Source organism: Lipophrys pholis (genome assembly GCF_963383615.2).
Source record: "Lipophrys pholis genome assembly, chromosome: 3".
In the NCBI taxonomy this organism is placed as follows: domain Eukaryota; kingdom Metazoa; phylum Chordata; class Actinopteri; order Blenniiformes; family Blenniidae; genus Lipophrys; species Lipophrys pholis.
In genome coordinates, this window is record NC_137627.1 from 16042738 (window position 1) to 16067207 (window position 24470).

Genomic DNA, 24470 nt, shown 5'->3' on the forward strand with positions numbered 1-24470 from the left:
TCCTGGTGTGAGAGAGGAAGAGTCTCCCTTCTCTGCCTGAGCTTTTCATGTAGAGACACTCAGGGGAGAAAGAAAGACAGAAATACACTGAGGTGAGAGGGTGCAGTGTGATGTGTAATATGAACATTTTAGCTTTGACCCAGCTCCAGCGCCGCTCTCCATGTTTCGAGTTGCTGCTATTTTGTAAATTATTGGCTTGTCAAATCGATTTGAAGCCGATTTGATTCGCAAACAACGTGTTTGTAAAGTATCTTCAGTACAAACACTCATTTATTGACTCCAACCTCACAAATGTGACGCCGGCTTTGAGTCAGCTGCACACACAAGTCTAGATCTATGACCAATGATGAAGTCCAGAGAACTTTTTGAAAACTTGGATTTGCCTTAAAAGTCCTTCCTATGACTTTAATAAAACTCAGGACACCTGGATTTTCTGCTCGTAGAATTTTGCGAAGTTGTGCACTGAGTGAGTGTTTCAGGCCCCTTCTCCCCCGATAACTTCAACTTTTACCAACAGGGAGTCCTTCCATATCACCCCATGTTTTTTTACGGTATTGAGAAGCTCCTCTTATAAATATGTGGAATGCTGGATAAATATTGTCTATGAGTGGGCAGTCATTCTGCAGAACCCCTGAAGGCATCAATGATGAGTAGAGTTGAACACAAAGCTCCATTTCTCGACTTTCTGGTCATATTTAGAATTTTCTAGGTAACCTAAACAATCCACAGGTCGTGGTTATGATTAGTAGACGACAGGCCGGTGCTGTCAGCACCAACAGTATGGGAATATATGGGTTAACGAAAGAATCATAGGCACCACTTTGGTCCTATATAACAAAAATATTTCCACTTTTTTTGACAAAACTGGACGTGAGAATGAAAAGTAATAATGTGCTGCAGCCAGGCTTTTGAAATACTAAGTGGTTTTCATTGTTATTTAGCAGCAAAAGATTACTTTAGTGTTTTTTTTCCCCCCAATAATCCCAGAGTTTGATTTTAGTGGTCTTCTCTATGAAGCTCAGCGTGGGGTAATGATTGCCACTGAAGCTGAAGGCTTCAGGCTGAAGTGACCACAGAGAGTTGTAAGTCCGCCACTGAGGGCTTTTCCAAAAGGAAGGTCTGCTTTGAATGCACAACGCTCACTTTTATCACTCTAAAATAAAATCGTATTAATAATTTGATTGTTTCCCTGTTACCCATTGAAACAGACACTACGCCATTTCAAAAAAGCGCCAATCCTTCACCTGCTCCGTTTATTCTGCTGGGCTCAGCCCAGCCTGAACTGCCAGCTCGGGCCCGTCTCAGCGTGGCCGAGCTCGGCTTGGAAACGAAGCGGCGCGTCCATAATCTCTGCGCCGGCATGTTAATTTTCAAGTCAAAGGGGCAGTTCCCTTTTCATCACGGCGGAGGCTGTGGAATATTCAGCGCGCTGCAGATGTTCATGAATAATGTCTGTGGCCAAACCCCTGGCTGAGGCTGCCAGGGAGGAGGGGAGAGAGGGGGCGGGTGGGGTGGGGTGGAGGGGGGGGGGGGGGGGGGGGGGGGGGGGGGGGACTAGGGTTTGGGGGGGAGGTAGGGAGGCCAGATGAATTACACGTAGGGGGGATCTGACAGGCGGCGTGAAGCTTTGTGATCATTCCAAAGTTCTAATAATCTCTCTCACCTTCTCCATCTCCCCAGTAATGAAAGAGAATAGGTGATTGCACCCCGGGCTATGTTCCCCGCGTAATGACTCCTCCAAAGGCACAGAGCCGCGAAGGAAAAATGAACTTTGAATGAGTGGCGAATTGGCTCTGACAGAGTGATAGACCGTGACACAGATCCTGTAGCAAAACAGACGTAGTGCTAATTGATTATCAATATTTTAAGCAAAGTGATGAAAATAAGCATTAAGAGATGAGAAAGAGGGAAGCGAGAAGGGAGTGTGCAACACTACCTTAGTGTTGGATGGGGGGGGGGTATTTTTCTGTCATTTGTCCGCTCTCCCTCCTTCTTTCTCCACACTCCTCCTCCGGGGGCCGGGCTGCCTTCCCCTCCTCTCCCTCTCTCATGCATTCCTCCATTTGGTTTTCCTTCATTATATCTTTGGAGCTGACATTTTAGATTTAATTGTCAAATATGTCCCTGAACTTGTATTAATTTTAAAGTGTTTTGCTTTATTTATTTCTCTGGTCTCACCTGCTTTCTTGCCTCTGATGGTCCGCTGAGTCTTGTTATCAGGCCAGCATTAGTCGCCTTGTCCCTCAGAGTGCATAATATAGGATTGCAATTACTTATTCATGTTTTTCTTTGGGAAATAAAATAAATCACACACTGTATTTTGCTACATTGCAGACAATTTCCATGCAGAATTTATCACATGAAATCAAAGAATAATGTGCCCTCTGTTGGAAGCACACATGCGCACGAATGCGCTCAGGCCATCGGCCCATCATTCATGAGGTCCACAGCAAAGAGCGGACTGGAAGCAGCTGAGACCACCAAGTCTGTGTGTCGATTCTGTGGTGTGTGTTTGTTCCTGTAATGTGGTCAGTTGTGGCGGGCCCTATTGACGCTGCCAGGGTCCCGGCTCTCCTGCCTTTCTTTTCTAAGTGGCCGCCCTTTTGAACCTCCTTGTGTCAGCACTGCGATTAGCGGCTCCAGTTTACCTTTCATGTGCGGGGGTCCTGATAGATTTAGCCCCATCTACCACCGCCACAACAACACACAGACACACAGTGGTGTGCCATTACAATGGCATCCAGCAGGCTTTCAGCGGGGGAACCAGAGCCTTTTCTCCACCATTCACTCTCAAGTGTATTCATGCTGGAATAAATGAACAGAAACACACACACACACACACACACACACACACACACACACACACACACACACCGGGCAAGCATATTTTTCGACTGAAATTGCAGAGCACAACTGCTAAATTATCACTCATAGCTCTGTTTAAAAACTCTTCACCAGAGATATTTCACGCCGCAGTCAAAGAGATTTAAGTACACAAACCTCTCAAGAAATCATTTGGATATTGTTTGATTTATATCAGGCCCGTTAAACTTATGGCCTCCAGGCCAAAAGCTCCAGGTGGTTAAATCTGGCCTACAGCATTACTGCGCACCAGACAAATCAAATATTTCAAACTGAACGAATTGTTTTTAAGAAATTTCCGGTTGTTTAAAAAAAGCACGCACAAAAGAGTTAAATACATTTCAGACTGCTCTGACATTTACTAAGAATCTTTACAATTCTTGTCTTAGGCTAAGATGAAATCTACGTACAGATTCGAACCAACCAGGAACCAGTGGGCAGCTTTATTGTTCCTTGTGGGAAATGCAGGGCTGCTTTAGATCTAAGATATGGCGCTCAATTTGAGCTAAGTTGTGAACATATTTTGAAAAAATGGCAGGGAATTTGTAAGAAAATGATGACTATTTTATTTTCATAACTATGACAATTATGACTCTGATTCTTTCCATTAACTCTCTTATGCCAAGAGCATCTGGATTTATTTGATTTTATTGCTAGAGAATGGGCAAAAAATGTATAAATGGTCCAACGTTTTCCAAGATAGCTTCAACTTTCAATATCTGGGGATTATTCAGTATTACTTTGTATTCTTGAAGCTCTTGTTACATTCAGATTAGTCTTATCTGATTGGACACTCCTGGTAGTTGCAGTAAAGATAAATGCATATATGGACGTAAACTCTATTTCTCTTATCTCAGGTAATTTAGTTTTTTTGATAACGTAAATAATTTCAGTTAATGTCATCAGAAGTATACGTGCCACATCCTGTCAACTGAGACAAGATTTGGAATAAAAGGGTTAAAAAGTCACAATTTCATGTCCAGTCTTGTTTAGTGCTGATGGGTTTTCTGTCTCTCGTATTAGTGGTAATAATTAACACACATCTTCACCATTTGAAAATGTGGTTGGATAGAAATAACAAATTTGTGGCTGGTGATTGTGACTGGGGCTGTTCTCCCCCTCAGCACGCAAACATTAGTATTTTAAAAGATTGGACTCATTGAAACTTTCATTATGTTGTCATATACCGTTCATCTGTGTAATGCTGGGTTAACCCCTTAAACTAGGAACCAGGACTTTGTACAGGAGACCTATAAAGTGGGATTGATCAACTACCCTCGTGGAGAAGTATAAATCATTACCTGTGCTTTTAGACAAAGCAAATGGTTCTTTTATTTTCATTTGTGAACATGCAACCAAAACCTGGATTATAAAAGAAGTAAGAACCAGAGATTGAAGCAACAGCTGGTGGAGGAAGGCCAGATCGGTGGCTTTGTTTTGTTGAAGTAAAGCCATGTTATATTCATGGTCTTGAATGTGTTTTGTTTTTAACCTCAGCAAGCCCTGATGTGACATTTCTGGCTACATGAAGGTACAACTCAGATATTAGAATACAAAATTGAATTTGTCCGATAATTCAAACAGTGAAACTGGATGAATTTCACATAAACTGGCAACATTGTTTTTATGGTTTTAGTTAAGAAATCCTGAAAATAAAAAAACAAGTCCCTCCAAATATAATATTTCATGATATCAGACATGTTTTTATGTCAACCATGCTTGAAAGTTCTCAACGATATAGTAATATTCGCAGATGCTGATTGAGTGACACAGCAACATAGCGCCTTTGTGTTTTAAAGTGTTAAAACCCTTCAACAACCAATCCCCACTTTTGAAAACTTGTGCCGGTTCATTTCAGGTTCATAGGACGAAAGCATGTGATGCACAGGTGTCTCGTCGTCTAAAGAAAATGATGCAAAAGTAAAAAGAAGCAGGGGAGGGTTTAAAGTGGAAGGTGTTAGGAGCAAGATAGAAGGGAGGCACATGAAGGAGATAAAAGAGAACCTAGAGAGGCGTGAGGAGGAGACAGTGGCGTGTGGAGATATGACAGGGTTGAAGTTGAGGGTGAGATGTCATTCAGAGGCCCCAGGATGCTTAATATTTCACCGTGTGATCCCTGCATTATGGATTTGGTCTGATTGCCCTCTCAAGACCTCTGTTATGCACTCGCTCACTGATTTCAGTGAAGTTCTCATTACACAACTTTTGTACTGCTCTTGAAGGCACGCCTACCCTCCTGTCAAAACAGTAAACAGCTAATTTTGCAGTAAACAGGCACACATCACTGTAATAATAAAATTTCTGCTGAAAGTCCTGAAAGGCAGAATCATTTATAATTTACATATGATTTTTCCATAGTGTGGTTTCAAGGTTGAACTCTGTTTGACCTGCTAACATTATGGAGGCTTTGTTGTTATTTTTTCTTTTCCCCTAAGGCTTGTGGATTATGTATTTCTGTATGTGAGGTGCTGTTTTCCAGCATGTGGACATCTGCGGGTGTTCTCCAGGTATGTGTGTGTGTGTGTGTGTGTGTTTGTGAGTGCAGCCCATGGCAAGGCACGGTCCTTAGAGTAACCCTCCTGCTTGATCTCTCTGACCGCTGGAGGCCTCAGTTCCTCCTGAGGTTTCTAGTGGTTCCCCTCTCAGGCCTTTGGTCCTGGGTCTGCACGGGAGTAGGTGCACAATCAGTGTACATTTCGCTCTGAGGTTGAGGGGGCAAGCTGTGGTGCTGGGTGGAGGCCCACCCACTTGCATTAGGAAAACCCTGCTGCTCATCTTATTACCCGCTCGGTCCACATCAACCCCAGAGCTGCTTTTCAAGGTTTCCCTCACATTCTATTGTCTGCTGTTGTTAATGAGGCTGGTCCTTCTCATCCACATTCTGACTTTTAATTGATTTGATCGGAATGTTGGGGGTTTAAGTCCCAGATGGGCCTCCCTGTGCTTTGTTTGCATGTTCTCTTTTCTTTGAGTCCTGTGGGTTTCTCCAGCAGTGCAAAAACATGTTTAACATTCATTGTAGACTCTAAATTACCTGTAGGTGTGAATGTGTGTGTCTGACTGTCTATTTGTGGAATGGACTGGTGAAATGTCCAAGGGGTGCCTGGCCTTCACGCATTAAGTATGATCACTTCCAGCTTCTGGATTCACAATTATCCTTCAATTAAACATATTTATATGCACAGTTCTTCAAATGAAGAGCAGTGAACTTTCTGTTTGGTTGTTGCTACACCCATTCAAAGTGTTTCTTCTTTTTATTCAACTGTTTCAGGTGCTTTACCTGCATAGAAGGTTTTTATAATTTCCTTGTGATTCATATGTCATCATCAGTTGCTCACACCAGTCCACTGCGGACTCATTTGAGACTGCAGGTGCAGGGCGCAGCCTCATAAAACGCAGACATCTCGATCACCAAACAGATCTGATTCGGAGCCAAGCTCACATTTGAAATGTGAGCATATGCAACAATCATCTCATTTGAATCACAGAAGCCAAAGTCGTGCTGAAACTGTGATTGATGTCACTCCTGCTCAGGACATCACACCACGCCACCCTGGCCAGCCACCTTTAAGAGGAAATTTCGGTCCTCGAAGCTGCAACAAATTCGCCCCATGAATAGCATCCCAAAGCGGGCGGGTTCTTTTAATGCTTTTCCCTGTGGGCCACATATGACAGTTTGACCCCGAAGTTAGCGGAGCCTCGTCACTGAGTCAATCCACAGAGTATTCCAGTCTTATTGTTTCATGGTCAGCCAACCATTGCGCTTCTACTCGACTGTTTTGTAAAGATAATGGCCTGTACAGTCTCACACAACTGTAACAAATGCTTCTCCGACAGTTCAAATACACACCCCAAGATGTTTCAGCTTTAGATTTTCTGTGGAAGACTGATAAAAGAGGAAAATGTTCTTGTTTTGAGTTAGGCCAAGAAACCGTGTCTAATGAGAGAGTTTTTACACCGATCAGCCATGACATTATGACCTTATAGTTAAAATTGTGCTATACCCCTTGTTGCGAGTAGAGCAGCTCTACAGTATGGGTTGATAACGCTCCACTGGAGCTCTGAGGGTGTCCAACATTCCATCTCCTGTAACCCCACAAGAGCTGCAGTTTTGGAAATGCTCTGACCAAATCATCATGAAAAGCCATCACTATTTGTCAAAACTCTCCATACACTTTACCATAACTCTCAGTGGTCGTACTGATCTGGCTGATCGGTGTGACTGCAGATTGTACTGTGGTAGGAGGGCAACCTTGGTCATCGGTTTTATTTCACCCAAGCAATATTGTTTTGATTTGCAGAAATACGTTATTTGCCTTGGGACCTTGTAACTATAGAACTGTGCTGTGTGTACAGCAGAACGGAAGATGTTTACATCCAGTCAACCCCATGTTACCTTTGGCTATTAAGATCTGCTGGATATAGAATCTAAATTTGAATTATATGAGGGTTTTTTTTATGCAGTGAAGTAAACTCTTGAGTTGTTTTTTCCCCCCCTCTGTTGTTAATTCTTTTCCTGCTTGATGCTGACAGATGCAATCGCAGCATGATCTCTGAAAGGAAAATACAAACAAGGAGCCCAGGTGTTTGGAGTTAGGAGCCCGATTTAAAAATGAATGAAACAAGCGTTTGCATAAGCAACGCTCCATAGGTTTTGGACGTTGCTCCTGACCTAAACAATGGCGAATGCTTAATTCTTTCATATATCACACATGTCGATACAGTCTGTCTCGGTAGGCATGTTCAGCACATTCTACTCGCTCCTTTGTTTGGACACGTGGTTTTCAAAGTGAGGATGAGTTTTCTTCGGTGGTGAGTGAAGCGCTTCCACAAGAGGCACAGCAATAGAAAATCATGAGGTCAGACAGACGCCTTTTCCCATAATCAACTTGTCTTGTTGATTTGTAACCCTTTAACGTCCCGGAGAAAAAATTAATCAAATATAATAGTGATTTTTTTTTTTTATAGACACTATGCAAACCTTTTTTTAAATGTTGATGTAGACTCATGATTTTTTTATTTGGGTTAGTGGTGGTCTCTAGGCCAGAGAAGCGGACTTAGGATCGGAGGTTCGCAGGTTCAAATCCCACAGTGGACAAGTCACCCACTGTGGGTGCCTGAGCAAGACCCTTGAACCCTCATCAACTCCTCTAAGCCCCCAATGTGGCTGCCCAACATCCTAGAAACAGGATGGGTAGATGAAAAAGGAATTTCCCCAAGGAGTTATTAGTTGGTTAATGGAATTTTTCCTTTAATGCCGCCTTACATGATTTTATGTATTATTGCATGATATCTAATATAACATCATTTCATGTTTAATTGTGTTATTATATGACTTTCCTAACAAGAAAAACACATTCCATGTTACTTTCTAACATTTTCAATCAGAAAAAAAGTCATAACCTACTGCTCCTCTGCAATTTTTGTAGAATAAAAATAACATATGGCATTTAAAATGTATTATAGGCAGTTTTAAATGGCGCACGCCATGTTGAAAATGTTATGAAAAAAGGTTTAAAAAATAATTTTATAACACACCTCAGCTGGTTGATAAGTTAAGTTTGATTCCACAAGTTATAAAGTAACAAGAATCACTCGAAAGTTTTCTCTCCCAAAACATTTAAAGAAAACCTCATGATAAAAGAAAAGTTAGTTTAGGGTGACTCGAAGCATCACAATATTGCTTAAAGATCCAAACAGCTGTTGAAAATAATATCTTACTATTTGCAAACCACGAGGAAATCTGACATTTAACCAAAGCTGCCATTAGACGGAGTGTATGTGGTTTGAGAATTTTGGGGCCAAATTTTGGGTTGAGGCGGCTCATGCTCATCCAACACTTTGAAAACCTCAGCCGTCGACAGTCATTCTTCACCGGAGCATCCATTACACCACAGGAGTAGCACACCTAATTGATGGACCCTCCCAGCTTCTCAATATAGCAGTGATACAAAAAAAAAAAAAGCTTCTTTCCAACGATGGCAAATGAATAATTGATTGATTTTGTAAGATATCTCTCTCTAATTGTTTGGTTTGTAAATATTTCATGGGTGTCATTAATTCAGCTTGATGAGAGAGGAAAAGGGAAGCCCTTGATAAAGATCATTCAGGTTTCGGTCTCCTGTCCTCTGCCTGCAGAATTAGACGATCATATGTCTGCGGCTCAGACTCATTCATATACACTGTGTTTGTAAACTGATTACAATTTCACATGTCTCTTTTTATCAGGAGACATTCCTCGGAGCGAAAACACGACTTGTACAATCTCATGAATTCACTGCTGGCGAGATATAGTCTCCCCCCTCGAATGTTTTTTATGCTTTCCCCTGCTAAACATTCAAATCCCCTCATGCTGTGTCTCTTCACATCCAATCAGGACTTCCCATGGCGAATTACAGCTTACTGCTACATGAGGTGAGCAGGTCTTCATACAGAGTCCTGTGAAAACCCACAGCCACCTGCATGCACACATACTCTTAAATGACAAGGCCTGGCCAAAATCCTCCTGCTTGTGTTGTCTGTGCACTGTGCCACCTAGTGGTCACTTGAGATATTGCATTTCTCTTTCCACCTGCTGCAGTTTCGTTCTGTTTCTGCTTTGTGGACTGGATGCTTCTCAATCAGAATTTTTACTAAAATAACAAACAACTAAACAGCTTTTGTGTTATTTATTGGCAGTTTTGTCTTAGTATTCCCTAAATGTACATTTTTTTTCTGATAGTTGCACTATAATATTTCTGTCTTTCCTTTGAAAAAATTGCACCCGGCAGTACTTGAAAGTTTTGCATCAGACATTGTTTGGATGAAAATGCGCTCAGGGATGGTAGCATATGCCTCATGTTGTAAGTTTGGGTTTTACTTTTAAAGTCCTCAAGTAATGACGAATAACTATTTCTTTGGGGCTTCTTCATACCACTCAAAACCGGTCAGATCTTCTAAAATAATACCAAATCATCCACTCATTTATTTAGTAAATGCAGCAAACTTCATCTGATATGCCCATGATTAAATGATTTAGAAATCATGAAAATATTGTAATTCTAATATTTTTTTCTTTTTTCCTTTAAACAGAAGTCTTTACTTCTAACAATTAAAAATCTTGAAACTTTTTTTTTTTTTATATGTTGTGAGGGTACAAATAACTGACAAAGTAATTAGTATTTAACTGATATTCAGATTTTTTTGCGACGCCATCAGATGAATATACTAACTTTGCAACAAACCACCAGTGATGTGCAGCTGTTTGGGTCATTCATCAGCAAATTAAATGATACCTTCATCATTTATAAATAGATTTGTGTATGAAATGTGACTTCTCATTCCACTGCATCATGTTTTACAGTCTGATCGATCCATTGGAACAAAGTTACTTTCACAATATATTCTTCAGCACGTCATCTGTTTCCAGCAGTTTTCACTGTGTCTCACGACCTTCTTTAAAAACAAAGTGGCGTGCCTACCTGTCTCTCTCCCAGCCTCATTGTTTTCCTGTGTCTTTCTCTGTGGCTGTCGCAGCCCTTCTCTGTCGGTGTGCCAGCATGTCCATCTGTCTGCCTATCTGTCTCCTGCTTATTTATTTATTTATTTTTATTTACGGTCTTCGCCGTCTCTCTGGTATTCAGCGCGGTTCGGAGGCCCGGCTGCCGAGCTTCACTGTAAAGTGCTCGGCTGATTGGAAGGGACATTTTTCCAATGGCACTGCGCTGCCTCTAATATTCTGTTTGTCGTTGGGTGTGAGGCTGATTTATCACGCCTCCTCTCCTGCTGACATTCAGATTCACTTTGATTGGCGGCTGGACGAAATGACACCCACCGCTGCAAACACTGCTAACGTCAGTGTGGAGCGCACGCACGCACGCACGCACGCACGCACGCACACAGCATCAGATGTAATGCGCCGCATACTTGCAGTCATGTATACAGTGGATATGAAAATGGCCACTCCGCCAACACGATCCCACTTACATTCATGACATGAAGACATGCACTTGCATACATATAGTTAGAAACTTGCACAAAATGCTCACAGACTAAGTGGGTAACAGTTGTGCTGAACTCTGTGCTCAGCATGCTAGTTTGCGAGTGTTGTATTGAGTTTATTGAACGACGTGGGCAGACTGCTGCTCTTTTGTTGTTCTCTCACCTCACGAACTCTATAATATGATAGCCTTTCTCACTTCTAATACTCACTTTCTGTACCCGGCCTTAGGCCGAAGCTACCACACTCTTGCGTTGAATAACACCGCCACCCCCCCAATCCCTTCTTAATAACTCTATAACTCACCTCAGCCTTAGATTTAATTGCTTATCTGTGTGTAAACGTATTAACCCTCTGCTGTATCTGTTTTGCTGCCGTCCCGGGGGCCCGACAAGCCTCTCTGACTGCCGTGCCTTACATCCAATGAATAGTCCTTCTCTGAGCGGTAATAGGGAATCAGCATCGTAGCAGCAAGCATTGGCGGCATGTAAGAGATAAATCAGATTGGGGGTCTTGCTTTGCCAGTTTATTGAATCTAAATTGCGTGCGCGCTTGGCCCCCGCCGGCCCTACACGGCCCATCCATCTCCCGGCTGATAATGGAGCGGGCCCGATTCCACCTGGTGGGAGCATTATTACATTTCCCCTCTAACGAGACCCAGCTAATCCTGCCAAGGGAGGAGGACAGGGGAGAAAAGAGAGGAGGAAAGCGGAGAAGAAGAGAGGAGGAGAAGTGAGGAGGGGTGAAAAATGTTGGGAGAATAGGAGAAGAAAGGCAGAAAACAAGGGAGGAGAAAAGAGATGGAAGAGGTGGAGAAAAGGAGAAAAAAAAAGATTCAACCTGGCAGCCTGCGTCTGCCTCCCACTCTCCCTCTTTCTCTCTTTCTCACTTTCCTCCTCTCTGTTGCTTCGCATAAAACATCTTCCAGCGCCATCGGAGCTACATGGCCCCTGGGCCCCTGAGCTGCAATTACACTCATAATCACAATGCGATTTCACTGAGGCTCTCCGCCCCTTCTCGCTGCCGTCCCTCGTCTTCCCCTCCACCCCTGCAGCCAAGACTGAACGAAGTCTAAATGAAGTGAAAGGCCTCTCCTCTCCCCAACACCCGGCCGTTTATTACCCGCTTTAATAAAAGTCCATCACAGAATTATCCGACAATGAACTGGATCCACTAAGTTGCCAAGAAATACACTTGCAGTAAGTGCTCCGCGCAGACACTCGTACATGCTACATAGGCGCAGCTGGTAATTGTTTGACAAGTTTGGGGTTTTTTTTATAACCGTAATGTTAAAAGGCTTTTCATGATGCTGCGGCAAAGTATGTTGCTTCAATGCATTATTTTGTAGTTAATCTTTTTTCTTTAAAGCAGAGCTTCTTATTGATGTAATTAAATCATATCCCTGGCTCAGCGCTCAGGCCTACTTTCATTGTTTTGAGGGGGCAGGAGCCCCGTGAGGCAGTGCACTGATGAGAGATGGATAAACAGTTTGATTTGCTGCTATCGCCCCCAGGCACAGTGTACTGGAGAGATGAGCAAGAGAAGGAAGAGAAAGCATTAAAAAACGGGGAGGGGTGGGATAGGGCAAAACAGAAGGAGAGAACTGAGCGAGAGGATAAGAGAACCTGTTGGGGGAGGGATGAAGGGATAGAGGTGGAGGATAAACATGCAAAGAAAAAGAGGCGACAAATCACTCCTGTTGTTTGTGTGCACGTTATGTGTGCGCGCAGGCAGAGCTCTCTCTCTCTCGCTCTCTCTCTCTCGCTCATATTTTTGCTTGTTTGTCTGTTTCCCTTGCTGTTTTAGCTCTTCCTTTATCCTACATGCCCCCCGTCTATCTGCCTACCCCCCCCACCCCCCACCCCCACCCTCCTCTTTCTCCCCGTCTCTCTTCCACTCCATCACACCACCAATACCGTTCTGCCGTCTACCTGCCTCTCGCTCGCCCCGAGCAAAGAGTGAAGAACACAGAGCAGTTCATTCACACACACACACAAGCCAACACATACACACGTGCATACAAACAAATACACATCTGTGCATACAAACCAGGAAACTCTTGATTGTAGCTGCATAGATGAAAGATTGTGCTCGCCATATTGAGTGCACGAAGACACAAAGTTACCCCATCATGACTGTGTTTGCCAAGAGAAATAGATTGGCTGCTGTCGATTCTGTGCCCCTGTGCACGCGCGCACGCACGCACGCACGCACGCACGCACGCACGCACGCACGCACGCACGCACGCACGCACACACACACACACACACACACACACACACACACACACACACACACACACACACACGCCCTAGCTGAGGGAGGTAGAGGAAGGTTCAGTCGGGTTCAGTCATCCATGTAGAGTCATTGTTAGTAAAGATGCGGAACCTTCAGACTTAACCAGCCGTAACAGCGGTGTGACGGGTTCTTTGTCTACGCCAATTACTGAACAAAAACAACAGTGCAGTCACAGAGAGACTCGCACAACCCATGGCCTTTTGCACGCACACGCAAGCACACGCGCACGCACACACAAACGTATGTTTTGTATTTTCATGCTTTTTTTTTGTTTTGTTTTGTTTTTGTTTTTGTTTTTGTTTTGTTTTTTCACTTTGCAGTGCAAACTCTTAACAGACACAATCAGACAACAACAGCCAAAACACACACGCCCGTGCAGGCATCTCGAGTGGTGCAATAAACCGCATTTGGACACCCACAGCTGTGCCCTAACACAAACGCGCTGTAAGCGCTCACAAACACTTACACCCACTCCTATATTGTATTAACTTCCCCAAAACAGTGCGGCACTCTCATGCTCTTCCTCACCCCCCCCCCCCCCCCCTTCCGTCTCTTGACTGCTCACTCCTTCTTCTGTTTCTCTTCCCTCTATTTTTTTTCTTTTTTTTTTTCTCAAAGTTTAAACTCATTAAGTGTAATGATATTGGAGACTCAATTTTACATAGCTCACTCATCAAGCGAGTGAGATAGCAATAAAGGCGAATGGCTCCGCAGAGGCCCTAACGCTGCAAAATAAATGATGCGTCGCAGCGGAAATGTAATTAATTTAGAGGCAGTATTGATAGTCCTGCCATACACAGCATTATATTTTTTAATGTGGCTTAACATCTTGATTATTCGAAAGGGAAAAGGTGGAGGAAAAAGGGATTCGAGACAACACGGTTCATGATGAGACACGCTTAAAATGCCCCGACGAGTGTTTACTCCCGCTGCCTCACTTTCTCTTAAGCTTTTCATTATGCCAAGACGATAAACACCTCTCAGGAAGAAACGCTGACTTTTACAGAGGTACAAGGGGGGGGGGAAGGAGATGCTTTGCTGCCTGCTCCAGAGAGGAGAGGAAGCCAGTATTGAAATTTTGGTTGAATTGTGCGCTCACTTTTCATTCAGAGAAAAAGCTGGTTTTATATTTTACCTCAGTCTCTGTGATGACTGATAAGTGTTGTTTTTTGTTTTGTTTTTTTTTCCCAAAGATGAACTGTAAACCTTACAAATATGTTCTTCCAGCTTCAACAATTTAATCTCTTTTATTTTACTATGTTTGGTTTAGCTGTGCGGTTCACGTAACCCCATGGTTTGATTTCAAACTTCAGTTTTTTTTCTCACATAACTACTAAAAACTACAAGAAAAATATCTGGGTGTCGATGAAGAAATGTTGCGATGCAATATCAACAACATGTACGTTACTCAACTTTTATGAAGTTAAGTTTCACGACTCTTATTAATTTATTATGAAAATTAAAAAAAATACTAAACTTTTGTTCATCACCTAACTTTTGAATACAAAAAAAAAGTTATTGTAAGAAAAGTGTGCAATGGTTCGGTGAAAGAAAATTCAGATTCAATTTGAGTGTTGGAAGATGTAGCACGTGTGTGTGTGCATATTTCCCCCAGCATGTCTTTTTGTAAGTTTCTACAAGAAATCTCAACGGAAAACAATAAGTGGTGTTTAAAGTCTGACTTGCACACACATCTGATAGGCATCATGTTGGATTTCAATACCTTATGAAATCCAACATGAACCTAAATTAATTACTTATCCTGTGGTCTCTGTTAAAAGACTGAAACTTTTGAAAATACAGTAACTTTAATTACTGTGAGAAAGAGTCATTTATAACAGATGAAGGGGATACACTGGACACAGAAGAGGTAAAATGCGACTGGCTGTGGGGTGGTGGGGAATGGAAATCACTTGAACTGAGGTTTTCAAATTTGGTTGAAAACTATTACATGTATTATGCCACAATATATCCATATTCAATTCTAGAGTAGTACTAACCATTTCTGGACTCGTCTTCAACAGTTGTTTCATTATATTATCAATGAACGGTTGAGGGGTTTCTGAAGATGTGACTGTGTTGTATGTTTTCTTTTTTTCTCCCAGCCAAGACAGACGAGGTGTTGAGAGCCAAAGTAGCCAAGAGAGAGGAGGAAGCCCGGAAGAAACTAGAAGAAGGTGAGTTACGCGTGCGTGTATCAGTTGTTTGTCCAACATGTACGCTCATTTTTGTCGCTCCAAAGTGACAATGCAGCCACACAGAGAATCAAAAAGCGACGCCTTTACCCATGAAATGTAACAAAAATGGAAGTATTAAAGTTGTTGGCAGGATAACAGTTGAATAATTAAAATATTTCAAGAAAGGCTTTGTTCCATATTTTGTTCTCTATCAAAACGTGTTCGATACTAATTTTGAGGAGTGGGAACAGAAAATCCGGGAGGAAACAAAAAAAAAAAAAAAAAAAAAACTGTGGGCAGTGAGACATCTGTTGCTTCTGTTTGTAACGTGGTTGTCGGAAATCAGCTGGATCAACTTTATCTGTTTAAAAAAACTAAAAAAAAAAACTGTAATTCATGTGATATATGATAGTGAATGCGATGGCACAAAATCTGCTGCCCGCATTCCAACCAGGTAACCCTTTGAGGTTCTGCAGCGTCAGTGATTATGGACATTTTTATTCCTCTAATATGGTCGTATTAACACATTAGCCTCAAGTTTCTGTAACGCGCCACTTCTACTTTCATAGATCTTCCACACTTTTGCACAGCATGAACTCGGAGGGCTGATTACACTTCTTAGTTTTTATTAAGAAGGCTGTAATCTACATAAAAATGCAGAGCAGAAATGCAAAAATGTGCTTTGCAATGCAGGCTGTAAATTTAACCTGAACCCCCTCACTACCACCAGCACAGGACACACACACACACACACACACACACACACACACACACACACACACACACACACACACACACACACACACACACACACACACACACACACACACACACACACACACACACACACACACACAAAGATCATCCTGATATACATTTAAATACAGTCAAGAGTGATTTGCTGTGGATTTGCTAACAGTATTAAAAGTCCTCAGATAGAATAATGATCTCGGTCCTTTTCTGACCAGAGGAGGATATAAATGAGAATATTAAATGTGCTGTTGTCAACACAGTGTGTGTGTGTGTGTGTGTGTGTGTGTGTGTGTGTGTGTGTGTGTGTGTGTGTGTGTGTGTGTGTGTGTGTGTGTGTGTGTGTGTGTGTGTGTGTGTGTGTGTGTGTGTGTGTGTGTGTGTGTGTGTGTGTGTGTGTGTGTGTGTGTGTGTGTGCGCGCGCGGTAGAGTCATTTGTTCTGGTGTAGGCGTTTTTCTATATCGCTGGCTGGACCCTCCTGCTTCTCTCTCTGTGTAATTTTTTTGTGTTTGCATTGAGGATGCATGGCAGCGTGACCTTTAAAGTTAGCTGACCTTTTAGCCAAATGAAAGTCCAGCCATCAGAAACTAATTAGCCCTGCACTCTTGCTTTAGTCTCCGAGTTCTGGGAAGAATTGATTCCCTCCTTCTCTCTCTCTCTCTTTTGCACCCTGTTTTGGTTTTGTCTCCTTCATTTTTTTTTTCAGCTTCTCTGCCATTTTCACGCTAATAATAATCATTTCTCATCGTCTCGGTGCTCTGTCTCGCCTTCCCTTTTTTTTTTTTTTTCTACTTTCTTTTTCACATACTCTCCTTCCTCCTACTTCTATTTGTCCACATCAACTTTTTGCACCCCTCCTCAGCCCCCCCCCCCCCCCCCCCCCCCCTCCTCTTATTTTCCTCTCTCAACTCTGGGTGGAATAACTGCCAAAGTGGTGACGAAGTGCCTTGCTTGGGGCCACAGATCAAGGTTCCCAGTCAAATCGCTTTCTTAAGCAAAGTTCACGCTGCACGGTTGCCTCTTTTTTGGAATCAGTTGACTCCTTCTCCCCTCTGTTCAAAGCTCCCTCTTCCTTCACTGCACAGTTCGCCGTGGGAAAAAAAATAAAATAAAATAAACCAAGGTGTTGTGCTTGTAGCACGCTGCGCAGGCACTGCCTTCGAGGGGGTGATCATTGTATTCCCTTTTTCACGTGCGTCGACACAGGGAAGCGGGATCAAAGAGGCACGACAAGGTGGCCCTGATGATTCGCCCCGCCGAGCTAGCAGCAGAAGCCAGTGGCACCATCATAAATACACACAAATACGCACACGCAACAGTCAGCCCGCTCCATCCCCTCCTGCCCTTCCTCCCAGCACAGCTAAAATGGAGGAGGTGGGCCACTGCTGCAGCTAAACAGCAGATCACCAGGGGTCTCCTTATTCCCTGCAGGGCCTCGCAGAGGTCAACACGACTAGAAAGTTTACACTTGAACCGCTAAGTCAACCGAAATGAGAGAGAGAAAAAAACCTTTTAAAGAGAATGGAGGGGGAGAAGTGGAGAACACTACCACCTACACTCCTCGTTCATAAATAGATTCTCATCCTAGACTGGCAATGTGTTTGAGTTAGTTTAGCCCTAATCGAAAACCACCGAGATCTGATTCATGTGGATGCTATGATATGCAAGCTATTATTGTAGCGAACTGTGGCTGCATACTGTAGAGCCCGGAGAGAAGAGGGTTTTGTTTTTGTTTGTTTTTTTTGTTTTTTTTTTCTTTATCAGCCGGGGTTTACTGAGCGAGAGGAAAAAAAGGATCAATAACTGGCCCTGTGGTCATCAGTTAACAAAGTAGTCTCCACTTAAAAGGCGTGTTTGGCTTTCTGGTTAAGGGCAGCCAGATGATGCTAGCAGTTGAAAAAGGAAACATATGATATGAAAGTATGTGAGAATATGAGGGCTGGATGATTCCTTTGTTAGTCGCTTGCCTTGTTTAGGCTATTAAAGCTGAGAGATGCTGTTTGTTTGCCCAGGGGGCTTTTAGCTAACATGGTGAGTCCAACTATAATAAGATGGACTGACTGCCAGAGTAACACAGTCTGTTTGTGTGGACTCGGCTGTCAGCTGGCACTTTACTGAAGGCACTGCTCAAACCACAGTCCTCCTGTGTGGCTGAGCAGTGCGTGTACTGCCGGGCAGGAATCCAAATCAACCATTAACAATCCTTCTGAATCTTACCCATTTTGTAATTCTTAAATACCTTCAACTGGCGCAGGCGTTATCATTTAATCAGAAATTTAGCAGCCGATCGGAGTGATAATGTTTGTTATTTAGTGTAACTGAATTATAAAGAAAATATTGTTGGATGCAGCTTATCATTTCAATTATCTTAAAAATTAAACACTTTTGGCCCCTTTGTGGTAGAAGTTGTGGTGTTTTTAATGTCAATTGAAAAAAAAATGTGTTTAATTTTTAGTTGGGTTTTTTTCCCCTGCAAATTCCATGGAGATCAAAATAAAAAAAAATTTGTTTGTTTTTTCAAATTGACAAAATATCCAATATCCAGGAGAGACAAAAGTAAACTACAACCTTTTCAAAATGACAATTTATAATAATAAATATTTTGTCATTGTTTCCTGCAGTTATTGTTTGCTGCTGATCAAATTTATATAGCAGAGGTTTTCAAGGTGTGGGAGAATGAGCCTGAACTTAACAAATAACACGCTTTCTTTTTACACCGGAGCAGTTAAAATACTTCTTCCAAATCTCAAACGAAAGATGAAAACAATCCAAAAAATAAAATCAAAGTTTTTCCACATTGGCAGGACACAAAACAATCTACCTCAGAGTCCAGAACCAGGAATATAACACTGTGCAATCTCCATATTCTGAGTTTAGGACAGAAATTTGGCAAAGTTCTGTCACATGTGCGCAGTGAACAGTGACTTGGTGATTATCAGTCGGCGAATCCAGCTACGGGAGCCGAACGTTGTTTTAACAAGCTGTTTGAAGGCCGTATGTTCCAAGGGAACATCTGAGAATCTCACAACTTGTCCAGGCCTTATAAAAAAAAAATGACGAGCAAATCTGTCTCCACTCTGAGCCTTGTTGGATTTAATGAACACTTTAATTCCTTGTTTTCTGTGTAGCCTTAGAGTTGAGAAAAGCATTAACCTGTCAACCTGTTGACATTAAAATATGCATCAGAAAACTTCAATTAACTCTCCCATACTGATGTATCACCTTAGCTGACCCTCCACAAACACCCAAACACCTCGGTCGCGTGATGTCTGGTGCTGTGATTCTTTGCTTCTTTATTGCACAGAAGGAAACATCTTTTAAACACACACACACACACACACACACACACACACAATTATGCAGATACCACTTTTACCGTAGCCTATAGCAGTGCAGATGATATTTTAGCGCCGAACCTGCTCCGTCCCCATTACCTCAAACCACCGGCAGATTGAGAGATCATATATTTTAATGAGACGTATAATAGCTCTTTAACCCATATCATTAGGGGAATATATACCTACCGTTTGCTCTTTGGGCAGTTAAACGAAAGGACTGTTTCCCTAATTACGCAGTGTGTAGGACAGGTCATGGGTTGGGTGTGTGTGTGTGTGTGTGTGTGTGTGTGTGTGTGTGTGTGTGTGTGTGTGTGTGTGTGTGTGTGTGTGTGTGTGTGTGTGTGTGTGTGTGTGTGTGTGTGTGTGTGTGTGTGTGTGTGTGTGTGTGTGTGTGTGTGTGTGTGTTTTCAGGAATTATATGACCATTAAATATTCAATCGCAGCCCCCACCCCCACCCCCACCCCTCCTACCCCACCCCTTCCCCTTCTTCAGCCCCCCTCGACCCAGCATCCATTAACGCCTCATCACCATTTAACTAGCTCTGTTGTCAATCACCACGAGGCCCGGGCTCCAAAAGAAAATGTCTGGATATGGTTTCCTGCCTTTGCTCGTGCTGCACCAAGAAGAAAGGGGAGCGTGAGAACGCACACTCCAGCACTAACTGAAGGATATCTTAGTAAAGGACAATCAGCGTAAGTCGAAATGTGTCTGCATTGTCATTTGAAATCACGCCGCTCGTGTTTGGTGTGATTACACGCTCAGCTAAAGTTTTTGCTCTGCATACGACCGATTGCATGTAACAACGGAACGTGTGTGTGTGTGTGTGTGTGTGTGTCTCTACAACTGATGTGGTCCCTTTTTTTCTAATTGAAAATAACAACTAATCCATGGATAACAAGCTCCTGTATAATCCAGAGCCTTATCCCTTCAGTTGTGGCCTATCTCGGCTGTAATAAAAGACAGGAAATGAGAGGCAAGTGAGAGTGGTGGCTTGGACATTGACGCTTAATGTAATCTGCCTTGAAATCAAATTATTTGACCTGGAAAGCCTAACAATACAAAACTCCTGCCAGGCTGCTGTTAAATATTTAGCACGTGCCTGTCATGAATACAAATGGCGCGCAAATTAGAATCTACAGGCGCGTGACCCCCATATCACACCCCGAGAGCACGGGGGGCTGCCTCTGCTTTAAATGTTTTAATTACCAGGGCCATGGTGTGGCGTGCCACGCTACCTCGCCGAGCAGCATCACTTGAAGGACAAGCGGTGAAATTCATCCGCTGGTAAACACGAGTGATCTGGTGTCCAATGATCTCATCACATTAACTAAAACATGAGGATTCAATAAGGAGAGTGTCTGAATTATACCCGGCTATAATTATCGTTCCCAGCATCCTTGCTCAGGGTAGACCGCGGTCCTTTTTTTAAACTGTGTTCTTTCCACTGGCTATATGATCTACCTTTGGACTCCAGGGAGGCCCTGTATTGCTCTTGTGCACTCTGCGCTGAAGGAAGATCCGTCTCAGTGATTTTGATGTAAGAAAATCTGGTTTGTATCGACTCGGAATTGATTAGTGGAGTTAGCCTCATCTCCTGTCGTTACTTCAGATAAATGGCCTTATTTGTTGTGTTATTATGTTCAACACAATCATGCCAGGAACAGTCAGAAGAATATTGAACCGACACTTCATTGGCTTCATGGCTTCTATTTGTTCCAGGAATTAAAGGATGTTTTCTGCCAGTATAGCACTTCATAGAAAGTGGGAAAGAGTAGCACACTGACAGTCAATTACACCTTCGCTTTAAAGGTCTTTTCTTTTCTTTTTTTTTTTAAAGCCCCATCTTACAGAAGAACTGTCTGTATTTATTCCTGATTTTTGTCCTGCCTAAATAATGATTGATTTTGAGATGAATAGTGCTACAGATTCAGTCTAGCCATCCCTCTTTTTATTTCCTCCTCTCTCCTCCCTATTCATTCAGGTTTGTCGTTCCCCCCACATTGAAATGATTAGTTATGCAAGGCTTGTAAGCACTGAATCAGAGTTATGGTCCCCAGGGAAATAAATTTGGCAGAAAATCAGTGTGAGAAGATTTAATTATCACGAGGAGACCTTTTTTCCTTGCTTTGGACCACTGAAGCCCAAACTCCTCTCTCTCTCTCTATAGCTCTCTCGCTCTCTCTCTCTCTCCCTCCCTCGCTCTCTCTCGCCGCCAAAAAAGCCCTGGCGTGCGGCATGGACGCCAGCCCTCTCCTTGCCTTCCTTCTCCTCCCAATTTGTTTCATTGCATGGTGATAAGCCAAGCAATTACTGCTTTATTGATTTTTCATCACTGCAAATTTAAAGTTGATTCCCCCCCCCCCCCCCCCCCTTTACCTCTTGCTTCCCCGTCTCTCCCACGGAGATGGCTCGGCAAGGTGATTAGGTGACCTCCTGTCCTGAGCGCGGCTGCTGGTCCCATGAACGAGTGGAGGCGAATGCTGAATCCCGCTAACCCTGTTTGACCCCTTGTTGTGCCGCGGTAATGGGATGCTGATGCTCCCTGGTGGGGCTGTCAGCTATGGGGCATATAGCTTAATAATTTCTATAAAGATATCTATGGAATGACATGTTTTGACTTGATAGCAGCCCAGCTATCGCCGCCATAGGCTAGATTATACAGAAATTGACCATGCACGTTACCATCCCGTGTTTATTCAGGTCAAGGAGGCCGATGATTGACAGACCCCTTTTACCCTCTGTGATTGGTAATCGTTCCTTGGGTCACCCTTATCAATTAACCTGCTGCCAGTAAACCAATGTGCGCTCAGCAACTTCTCACTGAGTCACCAGCCTGATACATTTTCCAGATTTCCTCTCCGTGCGATTTCGGTTTAGGACGCTATTTGTCAAATCTGTTGAAAATTAGGTACTGAATGTGTAAAAAAAAAAAAAAAACTCTTCTGCATGTTGGCGCAGTGGCTAGAATTCCTTGCCTTGCAGTGAGAATATAGATTCCAGACTTTGGAAAGGGGATCTGTGGAGTTTGCATGTTCTCCCTGTCCATTGCTTTTCTGTGGTTACTCCAGGTTCTTCCCACAGTATTAAATTGATTGTCTCTAAATTGACCAGAAGATCGGCGTCATTGTTCGACTCTGTTTTACTTGCGACGCGTTGCGGGCGTTGTCCACTGGCATCGGCTCCAGCCCCCCCACAATGCTCAGTTAGAGCAGTGTAGAAGATGGATGGGTGTTTGTCGGGCTGCACAATATCAGGTGAACGTGTGATATTTGAGAAATACTCTCAAGTCTTTCTGCATTGAGATCTGTACTTCCAGTGCCCCCACTTTACACCAGCTGTGACTGGGTATATTTCCCACTACATGTGCATTTGATTTCACCATCAGCAGTATTTCAGAAGGAGAGCAATGTTTGTTGTCATTTTCCTTGATTTGTGTGCTCCTGACTTCTCCCTTATGACCACTACGCATAAAACAATTAATCCTGTCAATTGATTCCAATGTTTTGATTATCGGTACATTTTTGCCCGTTTGAATCGTCAGAGCATGAATGCATAGTACACGAGAGTATAATTTATGGTATTTCTATTTGGAAATATCATGTTGATAATACAATATGTTGTGCATCCCTAGATGGTTCCCCAAATTCCCAAACCCCCAAACCTTTGATGAGACAGTGTGACAGTGCTCTCGATCTTTAAATAAATAAATACGTTTTGACCCTTTTGGCCAAAGTATTAAATTACTTAGATTTGCTCTGACGGAAGAGCCGGAGTTTGCCGCCTTAGCTAACTACAAACATTGCCAGCATGTGAAAGTGCTTTGGCACACACACACACACACACGCACACACACACACACACACACACACACACACACACACACACACACACACACACACACACACACACACACACACACACACACACACACACACACACACGTCTGGACATGATCACACACAGCAGTAGTGTACTGGGTGCAGTCTGGCAGGGTGGTCAGACTGCTGTGATCACACACACACACACACACACACACACACACACACACACACACACACACACACACACACACACACACACACACACACACACACACACACACACACACTGTTGCAGGTCAAAGTGCTGGCATCATGGGTGGCTCCGGCCATGTGGGGGCCCCTGCAACATTTGTCATTAGACATCAGAGATCACTTAAGAGCGTGTGTTTTTGTGTGACTATATGTGTGCGTATGCAAGGCACGTGTGCTTGAGAGGGTATTTATTGCAGTTTTGGAGACCTTAATATATTTACACTGTCACATTATGAGAAATTGTGGGAAAGAATAAAGTCTCACCAAACAAACTTACTTTTTAGGTGTAAATGAGCAAATGAATATGATTCACTTCAAATTCCCCAAAAGAAAATGGATTCTTGCATGTGTAGCTTGGGTAGACTCTGGTTGGGTTATGGTTAGGCTAGTTGTAGTAGTAGCTGAGTTTAGTTAGTCTGAAAGAAATGAATATTGTCAATGCACCGTCACATTAGACTTGAAGTCTGTGTGCTTGCATAGGTGTGTTATGAAGACGAAGCGTTTCTCTTTGAAGCAGGATTTTGTCTTGTTCAGATGCTTTTGGCAGAAAAGAGTCTCCTTCAGTGTAAATGTTTGCGTCCATGCTTTGGTGGTTTCAGCATCAAAATAAGAAAGTAAAATATAAGACGACGCAGTGAAATAAACAATGTAAAATTCACATTTGACATTGTGTTCTGTGTATCCTCAAACTGTGTACAGTTAATTCATTCTGGCTGTTTATCAAGCACGACTGAATTCAGATTTTGTTTTGTATATCCATTGTAAAACCAAACGGATATTTAGAATAGACCCTCCTGCACACTGTGTTATATGATGTGTGAGAGCATCTAATCATTGCACACAACAACTTGTATTTTTGTTTCATTATCGAGTGCATTGACGTTTTTTGCCCTATTAAGAAGGTTTTAACCTGCTTGTGTTTGGGGGAAAAAAATTGCGATTTGAATTTATTTGCCTTCCTGCTATTAATTGAGCAAGTTAGGAGTAAAAAA

The 24470-nt window shown here is 42.8% G+C and overlaps 1 protein-coding gene across 4 annotated transcripts in view; it reads left to right on the forward strand.

Annotated features, from left to right (window-relative positions):
- Nucleotides 1–24470, forward strand: part of rsrc1 (arginine/serine-rich coiled-coil 1) — a 148097-nt gene that overhangs the window by 106100 nt on the left and 17527 nt on the right. For all 4 annotated transcript variants that reach the window (XM_080460396.1, XM_080460398.1, XM_080460399.1 and 1 more), the window contains one exon: nucleotides 15244–15315. In XM_080460396.1, coding sequence (XP_080316522.1) covers nucleotides 15244–15315 — 72 coding nt within the window. The remainder of the gene's footprint in view (nucleotides 1–15243; nucleotides 15316–24470) is intronic.